Source organism: Grampus griseus (assembly GCF_964374135.1).
Source record: "Grampus griseus genome assembly, chromosome: 12".
NCBI classification, from domain to species: Eukaryota; Metazoa; Chordata; class Mammalia; order Artiodactyla; family Delphinidae; genus Grampus; species Grampus griseus.
Window position 1 is genome coordinate 23,688,282 of NC_139006.1, and position 22,881 is coordinate 23,711,162.

A 22,881-nucleotide genomic window follows, 5' to 3' on the forward strand; every position below is an offset into this window, starting at 1 on the left:
GTTCTCTGGGAATTATCCAGTCAATCATGCATTTATTGTGGGCTCACTATGTGCTGCGCACTCTACTCGGGGTTGGGGGTAGACAAAACAAACACCTAAAAATAGTTTTGAGTGATGGAAAGGGGACATTTTCTTTTCCCAAGAAGACAGGCTGAAAATCGGTCTCTACATCGACCCTGGAGGCCGAGGAGTCCCCCGCCGTGTCTTCCCAGCAGTGAAAGGGGCCCCAGGACCCGTCGGTGCCGGCGAAGACGGGTGGACGCCGCGAGCGCGCTTTTCAGGAAGAGGGTCTGAGAGCTGCGGGCCTGCAGCGAAGAGTCACTCATCACACACTACGTGCCTGGGGCTGGGCGCGGAGCAGGACGCGGGGCGCAAGTCCGGCGGGGCGGGGCCGAGCGGCGCGCGACCCTCGGCGCGCTCGGGGAGGTAAGGACCGGGGTGGCCTCTCTGGCCCCCATTCCCGCGGGCTCTATGACACCGCGCTGGCTCGCGGGACGGGGCGCGGTTGGCTGAGGAGGAGGAGACCACTTCACGCTGTATCTCTCTCAGTAAGTCTCGCGCGGAACTCTCGCGAGAAATAGGAACTACCGCGCTTGCGCACTGCTGTAGCGCCTGGTGGCTGTGGAAGGTCCGCTGGCGGGTGTCCGAAGGGAGACTGTCCGTGTGGAGGCCACTGCGCCCCCCGCGACTCACCAACATGAGCAGCACTTTAGCTAAGATCGCGGAGATCGAAGCCGAGGTAATGGGCGCTCGAACACTTCGTCCGAGCGTTCCTCTTCGGCGGCGTCTCTCCTGCCTGAACTTCCCTCAGCCTCCTCAGGACCGGGCCCGCGTTCCCCGACTCCCCTCATCCCGGGCCCGCGGTCTACACCTGTGCAACTTAGTCAGTGCCCCCTTCCAGCGTTCTGCTCCTGTCTGAACATTGTTTCTCTCAGTCTTCTCTTCTTTTTATGTGAGCAACACTGAATCCTATCCCCCCACTTCTGCCCTGACCTGCTCGCGTACTTAAGTATCTTTCTTTATCGCACCTCGAACCGCCCTCCCCTTCCCCAGTCTCTACTTTGATGACCCCCTTTCCCAGAGTATTGCTCCCGGGAATATGATCTGGATGTAAATTGTCATCTGCGGTGGCTGTTGATTCCACCTGGATTGTTGTGTGATTGTATGGTCTGAAGTGCTCAGAGCTCTTTAAAATCGGTTGGGGCACACCAGGTACAAGCAGTTGAAAAGGAATCAGCAGCTGAGTTTTAGTCTAATCTGTGAATGCTGATTGTAATGACCTTGGTCATGTTTCTTCTGTTTGGGCCTCAGCTGTTTGCTCTGTAATGCGGGGAATAGTCTGCGTGATGGAGAGAATGGATTTTTACTCTTTTAAGTCTGAGTTAAAATGGGTGTATTGAAGTTAGTGGGACCTAGATAAAAAACATCATTCTCTCAGAGCTGGGGGCGCATTCATTCTGGATGTTTTAACTTGTAGGAACTGCTTCTGATTTATGGCTGTGATTCCTCCCTTATAGATGGCTCGGACGCAAAAGAACAAGGCCACAGCACATCATCTAGGGCTGCTTAAGGCTCGCCTTGCTAAGCTTCGCAGGGAACTCATTACTCCAAAAGGTGGTGGTGGTGGTGGACCAGGAGAAGGTTTGTGTTTTGCTTCGACTTTCTTTTTCTTGGTATAATTTTTATTAAAGTAATAAAGGCATATGGTTTAAAAATAATTTTAAATTTTATATCAAAGTCGATTTGTGTTTCCTAAGCCTAAATTCTTGAATTGTGTTTATTTTATTCTACTGATTTCTTTCTTTTTCTTTTTTTTTTTGGCCATGGCATGCGACTTGTGGGATCTTAGTTTCCTGAGCAGGGATCGAACCTGGGCCCTGGCAGCGAAAGCACCGAGTCCTAACCACTGGACTGCCAGGGAATTCCCAATTTTACTGATTTCAAAGGCAAACGAATATTCTCTAAGTTAACTAGGGTTTTATTTATGTATGTCCTGTACTGATCCAAAATAGTTTTACATTGGCTCACTGAAATATGTAAATAAATAGTCAACAAGATAAAGGAAATTAATACAAAGGGAAATGAAGGTAGAAAGAATAAGTTGAAGCCGAGAGATAAAGTTAGGATGAAAAATAATGTCATAAAGTCTGTACCCTTCTTAGAGAAGGGCCACAAATTTGGCTTTGAATTTGTTTGCAATGCACTGTAAGAAAAGAAAACTCTGTCAGTGACACAGTCCCCAGAGTTTATAAGAAAAAAAAAAGAAACCGATTTTTTAGATCAGTGGTTATATAATATTTGGGCCCTAAAAACTGTGGGTACTAGAAAGGTATATAACATGTAGAGGTGTAAAGTTTTTACATCAAACACTCCATTTAATTTAAGAAAAAAAAAATGTCATGAAGAACCTAGGGGTAAAACAGGAATAAAGACACAGACTTACTAGAGAATGGACTTGAGGATATGGGGAGGGGGAAGGGTAAGCTGTGACGAAGCGAGAGAGAGGCATGGACATATATACACTACCAAACGTAAGGTAGATAGCTACTGGGAAGCAGCCACATAGCACAGGGAGATCAGCTCAGTGCTTTGCGACTGCCTGGAGGGGTGGGCTAGGGAGGGTGGGAGGGAGGGAGACGCAAGAGGGAAGAGATATGGGAATATGTGTGTATATATAACTGATTCATTTTGTTGTGAAGCAGAAACTAACACACCATTGTAAAGCAATTATACGCCAATAAAAAAATATAAAATAAAATAAAATAAACAAAACCCACTCCATTAAATATTTTGAATTGCTATGGGGGAATTTTGTGTGCTTAAGCTCTACCCTAGAGATAAACTGTAAAAAGTTGGAGAAATAGGTTCTAGAGGGATAGGCAACCAGAATGTAAAAGGAATTACATTAGTCTCAACACTCCCAGGGATAACTTTCCTCCTCCTTTTTATATTTGTTGATGTTTTAGGATTTGACGTTGCCAAGACAGGTGATGCTCGAATTGGGTTTGTGGGTTTTCCATCTGTGGGGAAGTCAACACTGCTCAGTAACCTGGCAGGGGTATATTCCGAGGTGGCAGCCTATGAGTTCACTACTCTGACCACTGTACCTGGTGTCATCAGATACAAAGGTGCCAAGATCCAGGTGAGTCAGGCCTGCAGGCCAAGGAAGGGAAGAAATCAATTCTTTCATTTAAAAAACACTTACTTGGAGCTCTGTATATGCCAGGCCTGATCTTTGATCTACCAGGCCCTCAGTGTCTAGTAGAGGAGATAGCGCAGTACATAAAAACAATAATACAGTGGGATATCGTTTGTGAAAACACAGAGAAAGGAAGGACTACTTTTTCCACCTGAGGATGAAGGTGGGGGAAGGTCTGGTAAGACAGAAAAAGCTGCATGTAGAAAGTGACAAGGGGGTGGGTTTTGAAGTTCAAATAGAATTTCACCAACTGGAGAATGTAAAGGACAGTTTTAAGGAGCCATAACAGTGAACAGCGTGCTGTGGTGTGAGCTTAGCTGTGGGACAGTGAGTGGTAGAAACTGAATCTGGAAAGGTAGGTTGGAGCTGAATTATGAAGGATCTTATGTGCCTGCTTAGGAAGTTGAATTTTATCTTGTACATAGCTAGGAGCCATCAGAAACTTTAATAAATACCATGATCGGACCCTTTTTATTTATTTATTTATTTTTAATTAATTTATTTATTTTTGCGGTACGCGGGCCTCTCACTGTTGTGGCCTCTCCCGTTGCGGAGCACAGGCTCCAGACGCGCAGGCTCAGCGGCCATGGCTCACGGGCCCAGCCGCTCCGCGGCATGTGGGATCTTCCCAGACCGGGGCACGAACCCGTGTCCCCTGCATCGGCAGGTGGACTCTCAACCACTGCGCCACCAGGGAAGCCCGATCAGACCCTTTTTAGAAAATAATTCTTATCTGTGAGACTTAATGAAGTTGTCATCTTCAGAAGTTCTCAGATAGATGATAGATTTAGGGCTCCCAAATGAGGAGTCCACTTGGGTATGAAAGAAGGAATGTGTAAAATGTAATGGAACACATTCTTTTTTGCTCCACAGCTAAGAAGGTAAGGTTCTGAATTTCATGGCATTTGAATCTAGACTAGAGGTTCCCAAACTTTCTAGTTCACAGCATCCTTAGTGTCTCAGCAATTATTTCCTGATAGTTTTCTGGTCCCAGTAATTTTTTATGGTGCTCCAGGCTAAAAGAAATAACCTAATGGTTCTGTTTGTTAAATAGTTAGATCCAAACATTTATGTCCTTACAGCTACAGTTATTTACAAATGGGATATGGGCACTGTTGGGTACCATATAACTTCTCAAATTTTGGAATCAGATTGGATACTGCCACATTTGTTTCCTTTTCGACACCGATTTTTGTGTGGTGCTTATTTTTTACCATAGTAATCGCTGAAAAATCCAACTTCCCAAAGATTCGGATCTGATGTGGTTGAAAGCAGTGTCCTAGGATCTAATGGTGAAATTGTGAGCTTCTTGGATTTAGTAGTTCCCTCAGTGCCTGACAGATATTAAGAACTGCTGTTTCTTTTGAAAATTTAGAACGCCCTGAGTGCCTTGGCACATCGTTTGGAAACTCTTGGTGTAGGTATTTGTTTTCCCTCTTGCTGAGCTACACAGTGAGTTGTGAAGTACATTCATGCTTCTTTATTATAGAATCTGAAGTAGTGAGGGACCAGTGTCCTGGTAGTATTTTCAGTGGCTTTTTTTCTTTCTGGTTAGGTATCCATGCAGATACTGTTAGGACATGTACCTTTCTAGGACTCCATGTCCAAATGTATATAGTAACAAGAATGAGGACACTTGGGCATATCTGGACCATTGCTTAATTTCATCTGGTTTCAGAGTCTTTGGCAGCTCAGAGAGTAACCTCTTTCCTGATGAGATGTTATGGCACCTCTCTCAGGGCTTCTGGGTATATCAGAATAAATAGCCACTTAACCCCTCTCTTTCCTTGTCTTTTCCTCAAAACCTTCATTTATTTCAGTTTCTTGATCTTTTCAGGTTTTTTTCTTCCTTTTTTCCATGGTACTTTCTTTTCCGTCTGTGCCCTCTGCCTCTGTTTTTCCTTCTGACTTTCTCCAGAAACCAAGTTAAGTAAGCATACTAGTAGGTGTGTTTAACTGCATTAAAATGCCCTCAAATGTTCTTTTAAAAGGCTGTTTTGTGGCAGAGGACTCATTATCTGTGACTTGGTGGGGAATGGTGTACAAAATTAGAACCACCTAATAAGAATTATAAAGAGGTAGAGTTCTGTTTTTTTTGTTGTTAGGAAAGAAGATCTTTTTAACAATAAAGGTGCCTAAAAATGGAATGGTACCTCTTGAGGTAATTAATTACTATGTCTGGAGGTGTTCAAGTAATGGCTGAACCACCACTTAACCAGGGATGTACATATGTATACATATATATGTGTATACGTATATGTGTGTGTGTGTGTATATATATATATATGTATATATATAGACTTGTACCTGCTTTAATCTCTGAAGGCATTTGAGTTTGAAGTAGGTTAACATTCCAATTCTTAAAATCCTACAGTTACATGATTTGAAGAAATATTTTTTATTTTCTCATCTCTTAGTTGGTTGTAATCTGAAATTCAGAATTGTAAAGCATAGACTGTTTTTATTGGATGAAATATAGTTGCCACATTCAAATAGTTCAATGTAATTTTAAATATTTAAATAGTTTAATGTAATTTTAAATATTTCCCTCTCAAGAAAAGCTAAAGTTAACTTGCTTTTACATTTGTAGGGGCTTCAATAAATTTCTCCGCCATGTTCAGCTGCCATGGCTCTTGCTCTCTTGTCTCAGTATAAAGCCTTTTGCTGATGGAATACTTTTTTTTTTTTTTTAAAGCAGGCAGGGATTTACAAAGTGGTGGAAGTAGATTACAGAATCTTTGGGAGGGCTGAAGAAATACACTTTAGACTTAACTTCTTAGGAACAACTGATGATAGACGTTTTGTTTTTTCAGACATCTTTATTGAAATGTAATTCACATACAGTTAACTGCACAGGAAGTATACAATTTGATAAGTTTTGACATATCTATAAACTGGTGAAAATACCACCACAATCAAGATTGTGAGCATATCATCCCCAAAGTTTCCTCATGCCCCTTTCATCCTGTAGTTTACATGTTAAGAGTTTTATATAAATAAGACCATGTGTAAATATAAATGAACTCTTTTTTTGGCTGGCTTCTTTTACTTAGCATAATTATTTTGAGGTTCTCTTATATCACCCTGCTTCCCCTAATATTAGCACCTTACATAAACATAGAATAATTATCAGTAATAGATTAACTCTGGTGCAGTACTAGTCACTAAACTATAGAACTTGTTCGAATTTTTACCAGTTTCCCGACCAGTGTTCTTTTTCAAGATTCTATTTGTGATCATCCCATGTTATGTTCGGTTCTTTCTCCTATTCTCCTGCCACCTGTAATGGTTCCTCAGTCCTGTCCTTCATGATCCTGACACTCTTAAAAGAGTGCTGATTAGTTATTTTGTAGACTGTTCCTCAATTTGGATTTCTCTGATGTTTTCTTACGATTAAACTGAGGTATTATATTTTTTTGGCAAGCATACTACAGAAATGGTGGTATGTCCTTCTCAGTGCATCTTAGGGATTCATGATGTTAGTATATATTATTGGTAATATTGACCCCCATCAGTTGGTTAAAGTGGTGTCTGTGGGGTTTCTCTACTGTAAAGTTATTATCTTTCTTTTTGTAGTTAATAAATATCTTGGGGGAGATACTTTGAGAAGATACAAATCCTGTTTCACAAACTTGCCCACTCATTTTAGCATTCATCTGGATCTCATATGCAACAGTTATTACTGTGCTTCTTGCTTAATGGTGATTCTCTATTTTTCTCTTTCCTACTACATTTGTTAATTGGAATTCTATTATATGGAGGAGCTATTCCTTCTCTCCCATTTATTTATTGAATTTGTGTCATTGTGGGCTCATGGATATTTATCTTATTTTATGGATTATAATCCAGTACTACCATTATTTTATTACTCACATTGTTCCAGGTGTGACTATTAGGAACTTCTTCAGGTTGGCTCCTTTGTTCTTTCCAGAAGCCCCCATCTTTTTGTGTGTAATGCCTTATTTTTTGGTACCACATGATGTTCCAGGCTAATCTTATATTTTCCCTGCCCCAGCCCTGGAATCTGCCACTTCTGAAGGAGTGCTCGTTCCTTTTATTGGAGACAGATGTTTAGAAATCAAGATCTGGTGTGCTCATTAGCCCCCATGTAGCCTTTTAAATCAGTGTAACTAAAGTTTCCAAGTCAAGGCAGGTGTATTGAATATAAATTACGTTTTTTGAAAGAGAAAGGGTAGCTCAATTTAACTGGTGCCTAGCTCAATTTAACTGGTGCGTTGTATCAGTTTTAGAGGAGGTAATGTTATTTATTATGTAGTGAGGAATAGGAAGGACATTTTGAGCAGGTTCTTGAATGGAAAAGTTGAACTCTCTAAGCACCTCCTGAGTTTGTTCTTTTTCCTTGTGGTTTATTTAATGTGAAGTTTATTTCTGTAATATCAGATATGCTTATAGCAAAGACTAGTTATTGTTGTTGCTGTTTTTTGCCTTGCCGCGAGGCTTGTGGGATCTTAGTTCCCAGACCAGGGATCGAACCCGGGGCCTCGGCAGTGAAAGCGTGGAGTCTTAACCACTGCACCGCCAGGGAATTCCCCAGCAAAAGCTAGTTTTAAATGATGTTTTGATAAGCTGCAGCTATATACCTGTCTGTTCATATGGATAATTCAGTATTGGCCATACAGTAGTATGGCCCTTCGTATTTTCAGATTTTACATGTGCTCTTAACAGACTCTCAAGGGCTTATAACTATAGTTTGTGAATTTGAATCATCGGTGCTATGGATTTGGTTTTGATGTTCTCATCATTAAGTACATACACTGTGACTTCTGTGAAGTTTTACTTTATTGCATTTCCTGGGCAATTGAGTGGTCATTTTCAACTGGGAACACCTATCAGAGTCACCCATGGAGCCTTCTGAAATACAGATCAATATCTGAATCCTACTTTGGCCCTTCCAAATCAGAATATACAGGGATGAAGCTCAGATATCTGCTTTTTTTTTTTTTTTTTTTGGCGATATGCGGGCCTCTCACTGTTGTAGCCTCTCCTGTTGCGGAGCACAGGCTCCGGACGCACAGGCTCAGCGGCCATGGCTCATGGGCCCAGCCGCTTCGCAGCATGTGGAATCCTCCCGGACCGGGGCATGAACCTGTGTCCCCTGCATCGGCAGGTGGACTCTCAACCACTGCGCCACCAGAGAAGCCCCTGCATTTTTAATTGTTTTATAGGTGATTTTCATGTGCTTGCCTGATTAAGAATGGCTGCAGAAATTTTTGTGAACTGGAGGATTCACAAAGGTCTCAGGATTTATTGCTTGTGAATGTTATGATCCACTTATTATCTATAGTAAGGAATTTGTATGGAGGATCAGCCTTCTGAAAAGTGGGGGAATATTGAAAAATATTAGTGTAGAATAATGGATTAAGGCCCCCAAAATGTAGATTATAATCTTGTTTATTAAGACTGTGACTTTGGGCAAACTACTTAACCTCTATGAATCTCAACCAATATCCTTATTCACAGACTTACTAGGCATTTTGAACTAGATAAAGTATGTAAGAATCTTGCAGCTGACATTTAGTAGATGCTTAGTAAAAGTAAGATTTACACATTCACTTATAAGGAAGATTGGATTTGGATCTCCTAAATTTTGACTACTTGAGAAATAAATCATTCTATTTGATCTGTTCAGATTTATAATCAGTTTTTCCTTTTCTCTCCGTAATCTTCCAGCTTCTGGATCTCCCAGGTATCATTGAGGGTGCCAAGGATGGGAAAGGTAGAGGCCGTCAAGTCATTGCAGGTGAGTGTTCCAGGGCCACCATCCCAGGATATCATCCCTTTACTGGGTACTGTTCCTTTAGATGGGACTGTTGGGCTTGGAGTTGGTACCACAATGAAGGGCATAGTTTTAACTGACTTCTCACTGGAGTAGAATGTCGGAACTTAAAGGGACCTCAGAGAGTATCAGTCCAGATCCCCATTTGCGGAGAAACACTAAGGACAGGAGAAGTGAAGTGCGTTGGTGCAGTGTTGCACTGTTGTGGCAGATTCAGAGCTAGAACTCAGGTTTCCTGACTCCCACCCATGCCTTTTCTTCTTCTTTCCTTTTTATTTGAGGTAAAATACTATAAAAGGATAATCATAGGGGAATTCCCTGGCAGTCCAGTGGTTAGGACTCTGCACTCTCACTGCTGAGGGCCCGGATTCAATCCCTGGTCGGGGAACTAAAATCCCACAGGCTGCAAGGCACGGCCAAAAATAAATAAATAAATAAATAAATAAATAAAGGCTAATCATAAATGGCAATAATCTGCTACCCCAGATAGCAGATAATCTGACACCTTTAGTGTTATTCCCCATTGGCAGGTACTGACAAGTCTTCAACTGTTTCTTCTATTTCATATTTTAAAATGTTATGCTTATATTGCTATTTCATGACTAATTAATTTTAGATACCATCTGTTGGTTTCATGTTATGGTAGGAAATTAGCTCTCTCATACTGCATGTCTCTTTTCCTATTCTTTCAAAGAAGTTGTATCATAATTTTCAGTTAACTCACTAGTCGTGGTATATATTATTATGTAATGACTGTCTGACTTTTGTTGTGCTGAGATAAGTAGTGTGTTATGACTTGGTTTCTTTTCTGTTGAGATCTGTTTTTGAAGTTTGTTTTTCATGGAGTTAATAATTGGTTCTTGTTTTATTTTGTTTACTTTTCTGTTTGTTAATATTTTTCAAATGTTCCAATAGATCAAATGCCTATTAATCAGTAGTTTTCTAGATACTTGAATACAGTTCCAAATACAGTCTTACTGATTTCATTATCTCCCCTCAACCCTGACACTACCTTCCTTTACCCTTTGTCTTTATGCCTCAATCTGGATTGATTGCTTTCTAGACCAACACTGTCCAGTAATGGAAATGTTCTACAGTAATGGAAATGTTTTGAATTTGTGCTGTCCAATATGGTAGTTGTAGGTGTGTGTGGCTGTTGATCACTTAAAGTGTGCCTGGTGCAATTGAGTAACTGAATTTTAAATTTTATTGAATTTTAATTAATTTAAATTTGAATAGCCCCAGGTAGCTAGTGGATGCTGTATTGGATAATGCAGCTCTAGGCTTTTTGCATGGCTGTCATCCTGAGATTTTCTTTTGTGTTCTTGTGTGGGATCCCCTATTTCTTAGAGTCAGCGTCTTACCTTTTTTGGGTTATTTTCATGTTTTGCTGAAGCACATTCTTTAGAAACTTACTGAAAAAGAGTGAATGATAGGTACATTGTTCTGGTTTTTCTTTTCATGTTTGAAAGTATTTTTATTTTACCCTTAATTATTAATTTAGCTATTTATGGAATTATAGGTTTGAAGTCATTCATGGATGACTATCAGAAATATGCTAAATTAAAAGAGCCAGGCACAAAAGACTAGATTTTGTATAATTCTATTTATATGCAATTCTAAAACATGCAACTTAATCTATGGTGACAGAAAAGCAGATCAGTGGACTTCCCTGGTGGCACAGTGGTTCAGAATCTGCCTGCCAATGCAGGGGACACAGGTTCGAGCCCTGCTCTGGGAAGATCCCACATGCTGCAGAGCAACTAAGCCCGTGTGCCACAACTACTGAGCCTGTGCTCTAGAGCCCATGAGCCACAACTACTGAGCCCACGTGTTGCAACTACTGAAGCCTGTGCGCCTAGAGCTCGTGCTCTGCAACAAGAGAAGCCACTGCAATGAGAAGCCTGCATACTGCAACAAGAGAAAGCCTGTGCTCAGCAGCAATGAAGACCCAACGCAGCCAAAAATAAATAAATAAAAAAAAAAAAGAAGAAAAGCAGATTAGTGGTTGACTGGGAATTGAGGGGAAGATTCATTGCAAAGGGGTATAAGGGAGCTTTTGGAGGTGATGGAAATCCTCTGAATCTCAGTTGCTGTGGTGGTTATACAGGTATATACATTTGTCATCAAACCATGTGCTTAACACTATTTTTTATAAATTATATCTCAAAAAAGTCGACAAAAAATATGCTAACTGGATAATCTTACTCTTTTAGAATTCTTACTGTTTTAAATCTTTCTGAACTTTTTCAGGAATTCAGGTTATTGCCTGGTTTGTATCTTCATCCCAAATTATTTTTCTACTAGTGTATCTAGAAGTTGACACATCCTCTAGATACACTAATAGAAAACAAAGAATACATTGCAGATTGACTTCTGGCATAAATCTTTGGAAAGCTTAAGAACTTCATGTGTGTCTGTGTATTTATAAAAAAAAAAAAATCCTTTGTCTCTTAAGTGTAGGAACTCTAGACCACCCCCTCCCCCTTTTGGAGTATTTGAATTATGTTACCACCCCCTCCCCCTTTTGGAGTATTTGAATTATGTTCCACCCCCTCCCCCTTTTGGAGTATTTGAATTATGTTAAGTCTTTAATGAGCTTTGAAAAAAATTTTATTTTCAATTCTTCAGTGGCCAGAACGTGTAACTTGATCTTGATTGTTCTGGATGTCCTGAAACCCTTGGGACATAAGAAGATAATAGAAAATGAGCTGGAAGGCTTTGGCATTCGCTTGAACAGCAAACCCCCCAACATTGGCTTTAAGAAGAAGGATAAAGGAGGCATTAATCTCACGGCCACTGTAAGTGGAAAAGGTGATATGGGGCAGGTTGCTGAAGGGACTGGGGTGGAGAGTGGATTGTGGTACATAGACATTGACATTTGGAAATTGCCTGGCTTCTCCCAGCACTAATTGAGGTAACACAATGATGTCGTAATGACTGAGAGAGTAGGACAAGAGTTGGTCTCAGACTTACTTAACCTTTGTGACTTTATTTCTTCCTTTGGGTTATTTGGGGTGATATGGGACTAAAGACCAATCTTATGTTTGCATGAAGTAGATGGCTGCTGATATCATCTATTTTCATTCATTCAACACAGATTTATAGAGCACCTACCATGGGCCACACATTGTTTTAGGCTTTCAGGGGGAATGGAAGAGGGAGCAAAATAGACAAAAATTCCGGCCCTTAGATTCTAATGGGGAAAGTAGCAAACAAAATTAATGAGTGATTATAGTATATTAGATAATGATAAACTAAGGACAAAAGTAAACTAGGGAAAGAGGATGGAGAGTGTTGGCGGGAGGGTTGCAGTTATTTTTTTTTACATCTTTATTGGAGTATAATTGCTTTACAATCGTGTGTTAGTTTCTGCTTTATAACAAAGTGAATCAGTTATACATATGTTCCCATACCTCTTCCTTCTTGCGTCTCCTGGGTTGCAGTTTTAAGTAGGTTGATCAGAGAAATCTTCACTGGGGTGACATGAAGGAGTGAACCAAGTGAATATCTTGAGGAAGAGCGTTTCATGTTGAGGGAACATCCCAAGTGCAAGGCCCTGAGGTAGAGGGTTCCTTTGCACGTTTGAGGAACAGAAGAGTGAGCAGGCAGGAGAGTGGTAAGAAACAAAGTTCATAGTATAGGGCCAAACATGCTTTTACTTTGCAGGAGATGGGTAACTTTTGGTTGGGTTCCAGTCTGTGGAGTAAAATTGATTCAGGTTTTAATGGAATCAATCTGGTTGTTGAGAACAGACTGAAATGGGTTAAGTAAAGACGCACAGAACCCATTTAAGAGGTTATTGCAATAATCTAGTCAAGAAGTGATGGCTTCTTAGACCAGAGTTGTAACAGTGGAGGAGATGTGGAGTGGTTGATTGTGGAAAGATTTTGGAAATAGTTGGTAGGAATTACAGCTGGACTGGATATGGGTTGTGAGAGAAGGAGGTGATGGTGAGTTTTTGTTCTGAGCTAGAAAAATGGACTCTCATGACTAAAATAGTAGGACTTTGTGTAGAATAGGTTTGGAGAGGAGGGGAAGATCAGATTTTCAGTTTGAGATGCCAGTGACACTCAAATTAGACCTCCAAGTGTTACTGTCAAATAGGCATGTGAGGAATGATCTGGGTTGGAGCTATACATTTAGTGGTTATCAATTTTAAAGCCATGAGCTTAGCTGAGGAAGCAAATATAAATAGAAAAGAGGTTCAAGATTGAGCTTTGTGACACCACCCTCCGTCCCCCACAATGATTAGACGCTGGGAGATGAGAAGAATCAGCAAATAAGACATCTCAGACAAAGAAGAAGGAAAACTGGAAGAGTTTGGAATCCTGGAAGCCAATTAAAGAAAGTGTTGCAGATTGGTAGAACGATCAATTCTGTCAAATGCTGCTTCTAAGTCATATAATTGAGGAATGAGAATTTCCTACAACATTTAACATTCTAGAGGTCCAGATTATTTGACTGGCATAGGTTTAAGCTGTCCTGCCCAAAAGATCTTTTCTATTATCCTGTCATAATGTTTGAACATTCTTTCTGTATTTTTGCTAAGGCTGCCATAATAAAGTACTATATAGACTGGGTGGCTTGAACAACAGAAATTTAATTCTCTTAATTTTGGAGACTGGATATCTGACATCAAGGTGTGAGCAGGACTGGTTTCTTCTGAGGCCTCTCTCCTTGGCTTGTAGATGGCTGTCTTCTCTGTCTTCATATGACCTTCCCCTCTGTGTCTGTGTCCTAATCTCCTTTTCTTGTAAGGATGTGAGTCACATTGGATTAGGGCCCACCCATATGACCTCATTTTAATTTAATTACCTCTTTAAAGACCCTATCTCCAGTCACATTCTGAGATACTGGGATTAGGTCTTCAACATATGAATTTGGGTGGGGATGGGGACACAATTCATGCCATAGCACATTCCTTTGAGTTTGGAAAGATTTTTAGTTTTTGAGTATTTCCTACTAAAAGTCAGGTACTCTCATCCAGGATAATGGTCTTTATAAATAAGTTTGCACCTTATCTAGGATTATCCAGGTACATCGGTAGATACTCTTAGGAGGTTTTTTTTTGCTCTCTGACCAGTCATTGTCTTCTATGCCCATTCAGTGCCCTCAGAGTGAACTGGATGCTGAAACTGTGAAGAGCATTCTGGCTGAATACAAAATCCATAATGCTGATGTGACTCTGCGTAGTGATGCCACAGCAGATGACCTCATTGACGTGGTGGAAGGAAACAGGTACTGACTAAATGTGCCTGAGTTTGAATTTGAAGCCTTGTAATGGCAACAACATTGGATTATGAATCTGGCAGACATTGATTCTAACTCCAGTTGTGCTGTTATCTTAAATAATAGTGGGCCTTGCTTTCTTTAGCTGTAAAATGAAGGGTTGGTCTTGATTGCTGACATCCTTCTTTGCTCTGCAATTTGATCATGATAATCTAATTGCTTGTTTCAGTTACTTGCCGTGAACTAGGCTATCCCCTAAGCTCTGTGTCATATGATGGTTGAAGAGGGTAGGTTCTCAATCTGCTCTCACACAATTAATCCATCTGAGAAATCCTGTAGGCTGTTCTGAAGAACTGAGAGCAGACTGGCTGTGTCTATTTTCTCTAAGGGAACAGAGCTGAAACCCTATTCCATGAGACATTACTATTACTAGTATTTGAAATTAAATTATAATTGAAACTACTGTTAAAATTATTTCTGGCATTTTAAAATAAACTATTTATTTATTTATTTATTTATTTATAGCTGCGTTGGGTCTTCGTTGCTGCACGCAGGCTTTCTCTAGTTGCGGCAAGCGGGGGCTACTCTTTGTTGCGGTGCGCGGGCTTCTCATTGCAGTGGCTTCTCTTGTTGTGGAGCATGTACTCTAGGCGCACAGGCTCAGTAGCTGTGGCTTGCAAGCTCTAGAGCACAGGCTCAGTAGTTGTGGCACCTGGGCTTAGTTGCTCCACGGCATGTGGGATCTTCCTGGACCAGGATTCGAACCCATGTCCCCTGCATTGGCAGACAGATTCTTAACCACTGCGCCACCACGAAAGTCCATTTCTGGCATTTTGAAAACAAATAAAAGCTAATGCTTTGAGTTATGTGTTTTGGAAGTGAGGTAATTGAAGCGTGAGAAGTTGTGGCTTGCCTAATTATTAGTAACTTAGCTGCCCTATTGATTGAACATTAGGATTATGACTTTGCTAGATGTATTAAAAATTTTTTTTTTATTCTTTAAAAGTTATATTATTAGAAATATATTTACATTCTTACAGTTCATAAAAGAACTCTGGGAACTGGACTCTGAGACTTGCCCAGGGACACATGTATAGAAAGCAACAGAGCTGGGAATAAATTCATTCTTTGTGACTCCAAAGCTTGTGTTCTTTTCCACTGCAGGATGCTTTCTCAGTAATTAGTTGCATGACTAGGGACTACGGCTTGAGTTTTGTTACTTCTCAACCCATAGTTCACTTTTTGGATGTTCTACCTGATTTTGGTAGGAAGCTTTTTCTTTTTTTTGGCTGACTTTCTTATGACCCCATTTAAGAGTCTCTGATCTGGGGTCCTGGGTGAGAGGGTGCTGATAATCAGACTGACAGTCTTGTCCACAGCTCCAGACTCACGTACTGTTTTTGTTCTACAGAGTCTATATCCCCTGTATCTATGTGTTAAATAAGATTGATCAGATCTCCATTGAGGAATTGGATATCATCTATAAGGTGCCTCACTGTGTACCCATCTCTGCGCATCACCGCTGGAATTTTGATGACCTGTTGGAAAAGATCTGGGACTATCTGAAACTAGTGAGGATGTAAGTCTTAGTGGATAGGGTAATATTACTGTAGGATTTAAACCAGACTGTCCTAAAATGATACCCTCTAGAGCTCATTAACATAATCTATTTTTGGAGATATAAATAAGTTAATTCCTCTCATCTGCGAGGCTATATTGAGGGCACTTTCTTCCTCAAGATAGAGGTTATCTGGGTCTGATCTCCGGGGTGATGGAGGGTTGATTTGCATTCACACATGAAACATTCCAAGAAGTAGGCAACCTCTATTCCCTCTGTGTTCTAGTTACACCAAACCCAAAGGCCAGTTGCCAGATTACACATCCCCAGTGGTGCTGCCTTACTCCAGGACCACGGTGGAGGATTTCTGCATGAAGATTCACAAAAATCTTATCAAAGAATTTAAATAGTAAGTATCGTGGGCCCATGGTGCCTTCTTTTCCCTGTGAGCCACTGGTTCTACTAATAATTCTTAGGATAGTATTATAGAAATTAGGCATCAGGAGATGCTTGCTTGGTTAGAACTTTGCAGTGTCTTCTTAAAACCATGGCAGCTTGGAGCAGGAAGAATCCTAAAAGCCTTTTCAGGTTGGGAGGGCTGACAGTACAAAGTGCTCTGACTTTCTCTTTTTAATTCGTCTTCCTCTTGGCAAACACAAAATGTTAATTCTTCCTGCCAGCATCATACTGGGCTTCACTGGGTACTGAGGGCCTCTCTAAACCTTTTGCATGAGTAAGTCCCCCTGATCTTTCTCATACTCCTCACTGCTGATACAGGTGGAATTTTTTTTTTTTTTTTTGCCGCAATGTGTGGCACATGGGATCTTAGTTCCCTGACCAGGGATTGAACCCATGCTCCCTGCATTGGAAGCGCGGAGTCTTAACCACTAGACCACCAGGGAAGTCCCGAAATATACTTCTTTTAACATCTTATTTTGAACTAATTTTAGACTTACAGAATAGTTGCAAAAATAGTAATAGAGTTTCCTTACATCCTTAACCCTACTTTCCCTAACATTATCAGCTCACATAAGCATAATACAATCATCAAAAACAGAGGTTAGTATTGGTACAATATTATTAACTAAACTATAGACCTTATTTGAATTTTAATACCTTTGCTACCAGCATCCTCTTTGTGTTTCAGGAATCTACATGGGATTTTAGCTGTTACTTCTCCCTAGTCTTCCAGTCTGCCAGTAATATTTCCTTAAGTCTTTCAGTGTCTTTGATCTTGGCCTTTTTGAAGAGTACTGATCAGTTATTTTGTAGAATGTCCCTCACTTTGGGTTTGTCTAATGTTCTCTCATGATTGAAGTGGGATTATGCATTTTTGGTAAGAATACCACAAAAATGACGATGTGTCCTCAGTTTGCATCACATCACTGGATTCATGATGTTGATGTATCTTATTATTATTTATTTTTTAAATTTTTTTTTGCGGTACGCGGGCCTCTCACTGTTGTGGCCTCTCCCGTCGCGGAGCACAGGCTCCGGACGTGCAGGCTCAGCGGCCATGGCTCATGGGCCTAGCCGCTCTGCGGCATGTGGGATCTTCCCGGACCGGGGCACGAACCTGTGGCCCCTGCATCAGCAGGCGGACTCTCAACCACTGCACCACCAGGGAAGCCCTGATTATTATTATTTTTAAATTTATTTTATTTATTTATTTTTGGCTGCGTTGGGTCTTAGTTGCTGCACGCAGGCTTTCTCTAGTTGCGGGGAGTGGGGGCTACTTTTCATTGCAGTGCGCGGGCTTCTCATTGTGGTGGCTTCTCGTTGTGGAGCACAGGCTCTAGGCATGCAGGCTTCCGTAGTTGTGGCTCGTGGGCTCTAGAGCGCAGGCTCAGTAGTTGTTGTGCATGGGCTTAGTTGCTGCGCGGCATGTAGGATCTTTCTGGACCACGGCTCGAACCCATGTCGCCTGCATTGGCAGGCAGATTCTTAACCACTGCGCCACTAGGGAAGCCTGATGTTGATATATCTTATTGATGGTAATATTTACTTTGATAACTTGGTTATGTTGGTGTTGGCTGGGTTTCTCTACTGTAAAGATACTGTTCTCTCTTATTTGATAAATGTCTTGGGGAGGTACTTTGAGACTATGAAGATCTGTTTCTCTTTAGATGTTTACCTGCTGATTTTAACATCTATGGTGGAGCTTGTCTGCAACATTTATTGCTGTGTTGTTTGCTTAATGGTAATTCTTTATTTCCCTCTTTCATTTTACATTTATTTATTGGAATTCTATTGTGAGTTACAGCTAGCTCTTCTCCCCTGTTTATTAAGTTAATTCATAATTTATTTTTATTAGTATGAGCTCTTGGATATTTATTCAATGGTGTTATAATCCAATCCTGTCATTATTTTGTCACTCAAGTTGTTCCAGCTTTTGCTGTTAGGAGCTCCTTCAGATTGGCTCCTATGTTCTTTTGATAGGCTGCCATCTTTTTTTTTTTTTTTTTTAAACATTTCCTTACCTTTCGGCACTACTAGATGTTCCTGATTCATAGTGATTTTTCCTACACCAGCCCTGGAATCAGTCACTTATCCAAGAAGCCTGGGTTTACAAGATCTGTGTGCTAGGCATCCTCATTGTTAGTGGGCTGTTGTTGCTTGTAAGGCCCTCTTAGCAGACAGAGTTAGGAAATGTATATAAGGATACTAACCTGTACTTACAAGTCCATCTGTATTTCTTTCTCTCTCTTGTCTTATGTATGTATCTATTTAATTTACCCATCCATCCTTATCTATCTATATTAAGAACCATCAGTTTATTTATTGTTACCTCTGATTCCAGTTCAACACCACTGGGTTCATTTTAGCCTTCTCCTTTTTCTTATTTTAACTTCTCTCTCCAGCAGTGAGAAACGTGGCTGTCATTATCTATAATCTACTTATTTAATTCTAGTATATATAAAAAGTAGTTCAGACCTGCAACCTATAATTCTGTGAGAAATATTTTAACTAACTGAACTACAGTATTTATAAATAATTCTTTTTATCTTCACAGGCTGAAATTTTAAAAATTGTTTTAAAAACAAGAGAAAAAACAAAAATAACAAAAAAAAAATAAAAACAAGAGAAAATAGAAAGTAATTGTAGAAAATTAGGAAAGCATAGAAATAGTTTTTATTTTATTTAATTAATTAATTTATTTATTTTTGGCTGCGTGGCATGAGGGATCTTAGTTCCCTGACAGAGATCGAACCCATGCCCCCTGTAGTGGAAGCGTGGAGTCTTAGCCACTGGACTGCAGGGGAAGTCCAGAAATAGTTTTTAAAATATTCATACTTGTTTCTGACCCTAAGAATACTGAAAGAGTGAAGTCCTTTATTAAGCTTCACATTCCTTTTATCAAAAGTAACTATCCACACACAGGTGCTAATTTCTACTGCCCTCAAATCATTATATTTTGACACATACTTGAATCAGTGAAGGAGAATCTTGGGAGAAGTTAGACATTTTCTTTTTTCAAAATTTATAGATTTCTGGATAGTTCCTGCCTTCCATGGTAACAGAACACTGTTCAAAGCCTCTGAATTGTAGCTTAACCAAGGAATTAAATGAAAGGGGAGAAAAATATTTTGGAGAAGAGACATATGAAGGCAAATAGAGTTTTATTTGGTCACTATTTTCCTGTTTTTGATTTTAAATTATTGCACAAATAGCATTTTAACTGTCTTAATAATAAAAAAAAATTCAGCTTTAGGCCTACTAATTATGACATGTCCCTGTTGCATTCCCTTTGTGTCCTTGACCACATGCACACATTCTTTGATAATTTACTATATAAATGTTTTCTCTAAGATTTATATCTATAATTTTTATAACCATAGTTTTCCTATCTTTTGCTACTTTATGTAAGTTTCTAGTCTTAATGCACAGACCTTTCCCTTTTTATTTCTTTAATCCAAAAGTAGGATTAATGATTATATGGCTTATATGTTTTGCTGCATTGCTTTCCAAAAGGGCTGAACCTGTTTACATTTTGCCATCAGCAAAATACAAGGCACTGACTATTGCAGGCATTGAATTTGACTGCTAAAAATTAGTTTTGTAACTTAAGATAGTAAAATGGTTACGCTGCATTTATCTTGCTTGTTAGTACATTTGAAAGATTTTATATGTATTTGTTTTACTAACGGTGATGTATCAGTTCTTGTTATTTGTTTATCTGTTTTTATTTTAAAAAGTGAAATCTTGCTTAATGATTATTTTTTGGGGGGAATAAAGATTTTTAAAGCAAAGACAATATAAAAATAATATGGCCAATGTTTTCTACCCCTTGGTACATAGTTCTTAGTCTCTGTGAGGCTGGTATCAGTGTCTTGTTCACTCATTTCCATCAGTAGCACATCATACTGTTAGTATTGGAAGCCCATGGATAAAAATTACCTTCCTATATTCTAAGAAATCAGGAGACCTATCAGTTATGGCTTCTTGATAGGGAAGGAGAGTTTTCCTAGTTTGACTGAGGAAGGAGGTCCTACATTTCTTATTAGTACCCACTGATGGTTTCAGTAGACCCCATAAAAACTGGTATTCTCTAACAGTCTGTAAATAACTGACATTGCATTTGTAGGAATCAATTTCCAATCAGTTATTTCAGGGTTTTTCTCTATTAAAAACCTATGCTTTCTCCTTTTAATTTTAAATTAGTCTTGTCATACTTCTCATTTGTATTTTTTCTCTTTGACTTTCATAAGTTGGCTTTGGAGCAAGAGGAACCACACAACTTCTGAAAATCTTTGCCACTTTTTATGTGAAGGTTCCAGTGTGCCACACTGCTTGGGAAGCTAAAACCTTTGGGCTTTGACTGGGGACAGGGGACCTTGGATATTGCAGGCCTTTGGCTCTTAAGAGCTGGAATGCTAAATCTGAGCAGAAAGTGGCACCTAGGTAGATAGAAGCTAGGTGATTATTTACGCTAACTGTTCTTTTTTTCCTTCCATACAGCGCTCTGGTGTGGGGTCTCTCTGTGAAACACAATCCTCAAAAAGTGGGTAAAGACCATACGTTGGAGGACGAGGATGTCATTCAGATTGTGAAGAAGTGACACCATCCCCTTCACCATCTGCCAGGCCATGGCAGCTTTCTCCATGATCAGACACCTGACTCCAAGCCCCTCCTGGCTTTGGTAGCCACTGGACCAGGATACAGGGGAGGGAGATGGAGGCACCCAAATTGGAACTTCACTTGTCTTAACTTGGTGTCACCTTGTATGTTGAGCTGCATAAAGGACCTGGTAGGCCAGCGAACTATGTACAGTTCATGTGTCATTGTCAGAATTTGTTTTGAGGAGGACTGAATGAGGATGGGTATGTGTAGTGAAGCAGCTGCAGAAGGAGTACTTGGGAGCTTGGTCTTGTATGTGAAATGGGTAAAAATGTGACTGCAACATCTCACTTGATGGTTAGTTGTGAGAAACCCTTCCAACTCAGTGTGGGTTTTGGTCCTTTCAGGTGGTCTTTCCCAGATGATACTGGAGAAAGGAAGGACTAGATGTAAGTTAACTGATTATTCCCTGCAATGCTAGCCATTTTGGGAGATGGTGTAGTGTGGCGGTTGAGTAAAATACTCTGACCAGGCACATCAGGCTTTGAATGGCAGGCCCACCTCTAATTAACTGTGGAATCCTGCATAAATTACTCAATAAGCTTCAGTTTTCTCATGTAACAGGGAGATGGTAATAACACTTACCTTCTAGAGTGGAGATTCTTAGTATTAAGAGAGATGGTACTTGTAAAATGCTTACTAGCACAGTATCTGGCATATAAGTACTTGGGGAATGTTGGCTCTTGTTTTCACTGGTTCCTTTCCTTTAGTTAGAGCACAGCTGTGTATCAGTGTTGGGCTGAAAGTTGAGCTGAACCATGGTGCCAGCTGGGTGCCACTAAGTGTCTCCTTTCCCATAGCCCAGCCCTTCTCCTGAACTCCCATGGCAGCCCTGGCCCCAGCCACATAACCCGAGTGAAAGCATGGAGGCAGAACATTGCAAGTGAGGCAACCAGTGTGATCAGAGCAGGTTTGTGGGTACACATATGTATGGAGGTGGGAGGTTAGGTTATAAGGAGGGGTGGGGTCAAGACTACTTGAGAGGGTACTAAGGGCATAAGTAGAGGTTTTAGACTGGAAATAAGGGATTTCCTTGATAATGCAAAATTGGCAGAAATCTTTGTGTGCTGGACTGGACTAGTGAGAATATGGGGAGAGGGAGGGAGTGGACATATAGCTATAGAGGAGAAATCTAAACTCGGTAATTGACTGACTTGCTCTTTGGAAGAGAAGTCAAAGATTATTTCAGTATGGATTACAGGGATGATAGAGAAGGGGAGTCCCTGAGAAAATCGAGAAGGGAAACATTTACAGGAAGACAGAGTTTGATTTTAGGTGAAGTGAGCTAGAGCTTCTAGCAGGTTGTGAGGAATGAGGATATGGGATTTTCCACATACTCAGCCTTTTCCAGTACTTGTTACTCCTATTACCTTAGTGACAGTTATTTCCCTCTCATAGTCTTCCTAGAGCCTGGGTTTAGCACTGTCCCCACAGCCAGGAGATAAGCCTCTCAGGCCTGGTATCCTAGTCACTTTGCAGGGTGTAGACCTTGATATCACTGGTACATTCATGATAGAGGCCATAATTTAGAACCTACCCCGGCTCTTCAGAGAGACATTGGCTTCCTGAGCTATGGAATTTCCAGCAAGGTTTACTTTCCAGCCAGGGCATATGGGTTTTGGGGGAATCCTCAGACTCACTTTCATTGGGCAATGAAATGCCAGGATGTTGGGGAGAGAAGGATGCTGAAACCCAAGTTCATCCAAGGCCTCAGGATGTGCTTTGAACAGGCCTTGCTTCCATCATTCAACACCCTCCCTTTCCCCCATCGGTGGCCCCTGGTGTTTGAGGAGAGCATTACCCTACCCCTCCTTTCTCTCCCTTTTGGGCTCAGACTTGGGAGTTCTGGGAGAGAGGTACAGTCTTGTATTAGGAATGCTGCCTGGGGTAGGGCCACCAAGGAGGGTTATTCCTATAGCGCAAAGCTTTCTCTTCATGAACTCCCAAGACTAGAGTTGTTTGGCTCTCATAGCATGG

The 22,881-nt window shown here is 40.6% G+C and overlaps 1 protein-coding gene across 1 annotated transcript; it reads left to right on the forward strand.

The window, feature by feature from the left end:
• The first annotated feature begins 603 nt into the window (after positions 1-603).
• On the forward strand, positions 604-21,111 carry DRG1 (developmentally regulated GTP binding protein 1). The gene is made up of 9 exons (XM_082667252.1): positions 604-739; positions 1,518-1,641; positions 2,967-3,142; positions 8,891-8,960; positions 11,628-11,797; positions 14,107-14,237; positions 15,640-15,807; positions 16,073-16,195; positions 20,746-21,111. Exons 1-9 carry the CDS (start codon positions 698-700, stop codon positions 20,843-20,845), a joined length of 1,104 nt encoding a protein of 367 aa, XP_082523378.1. The 5' UTR covers positions 604-697; the 3' UTR covers positions 20,846-21,111.
• The last annotated feature ends 1,770 nt before the right edge of the window (positions 21,112-22,881 follow it).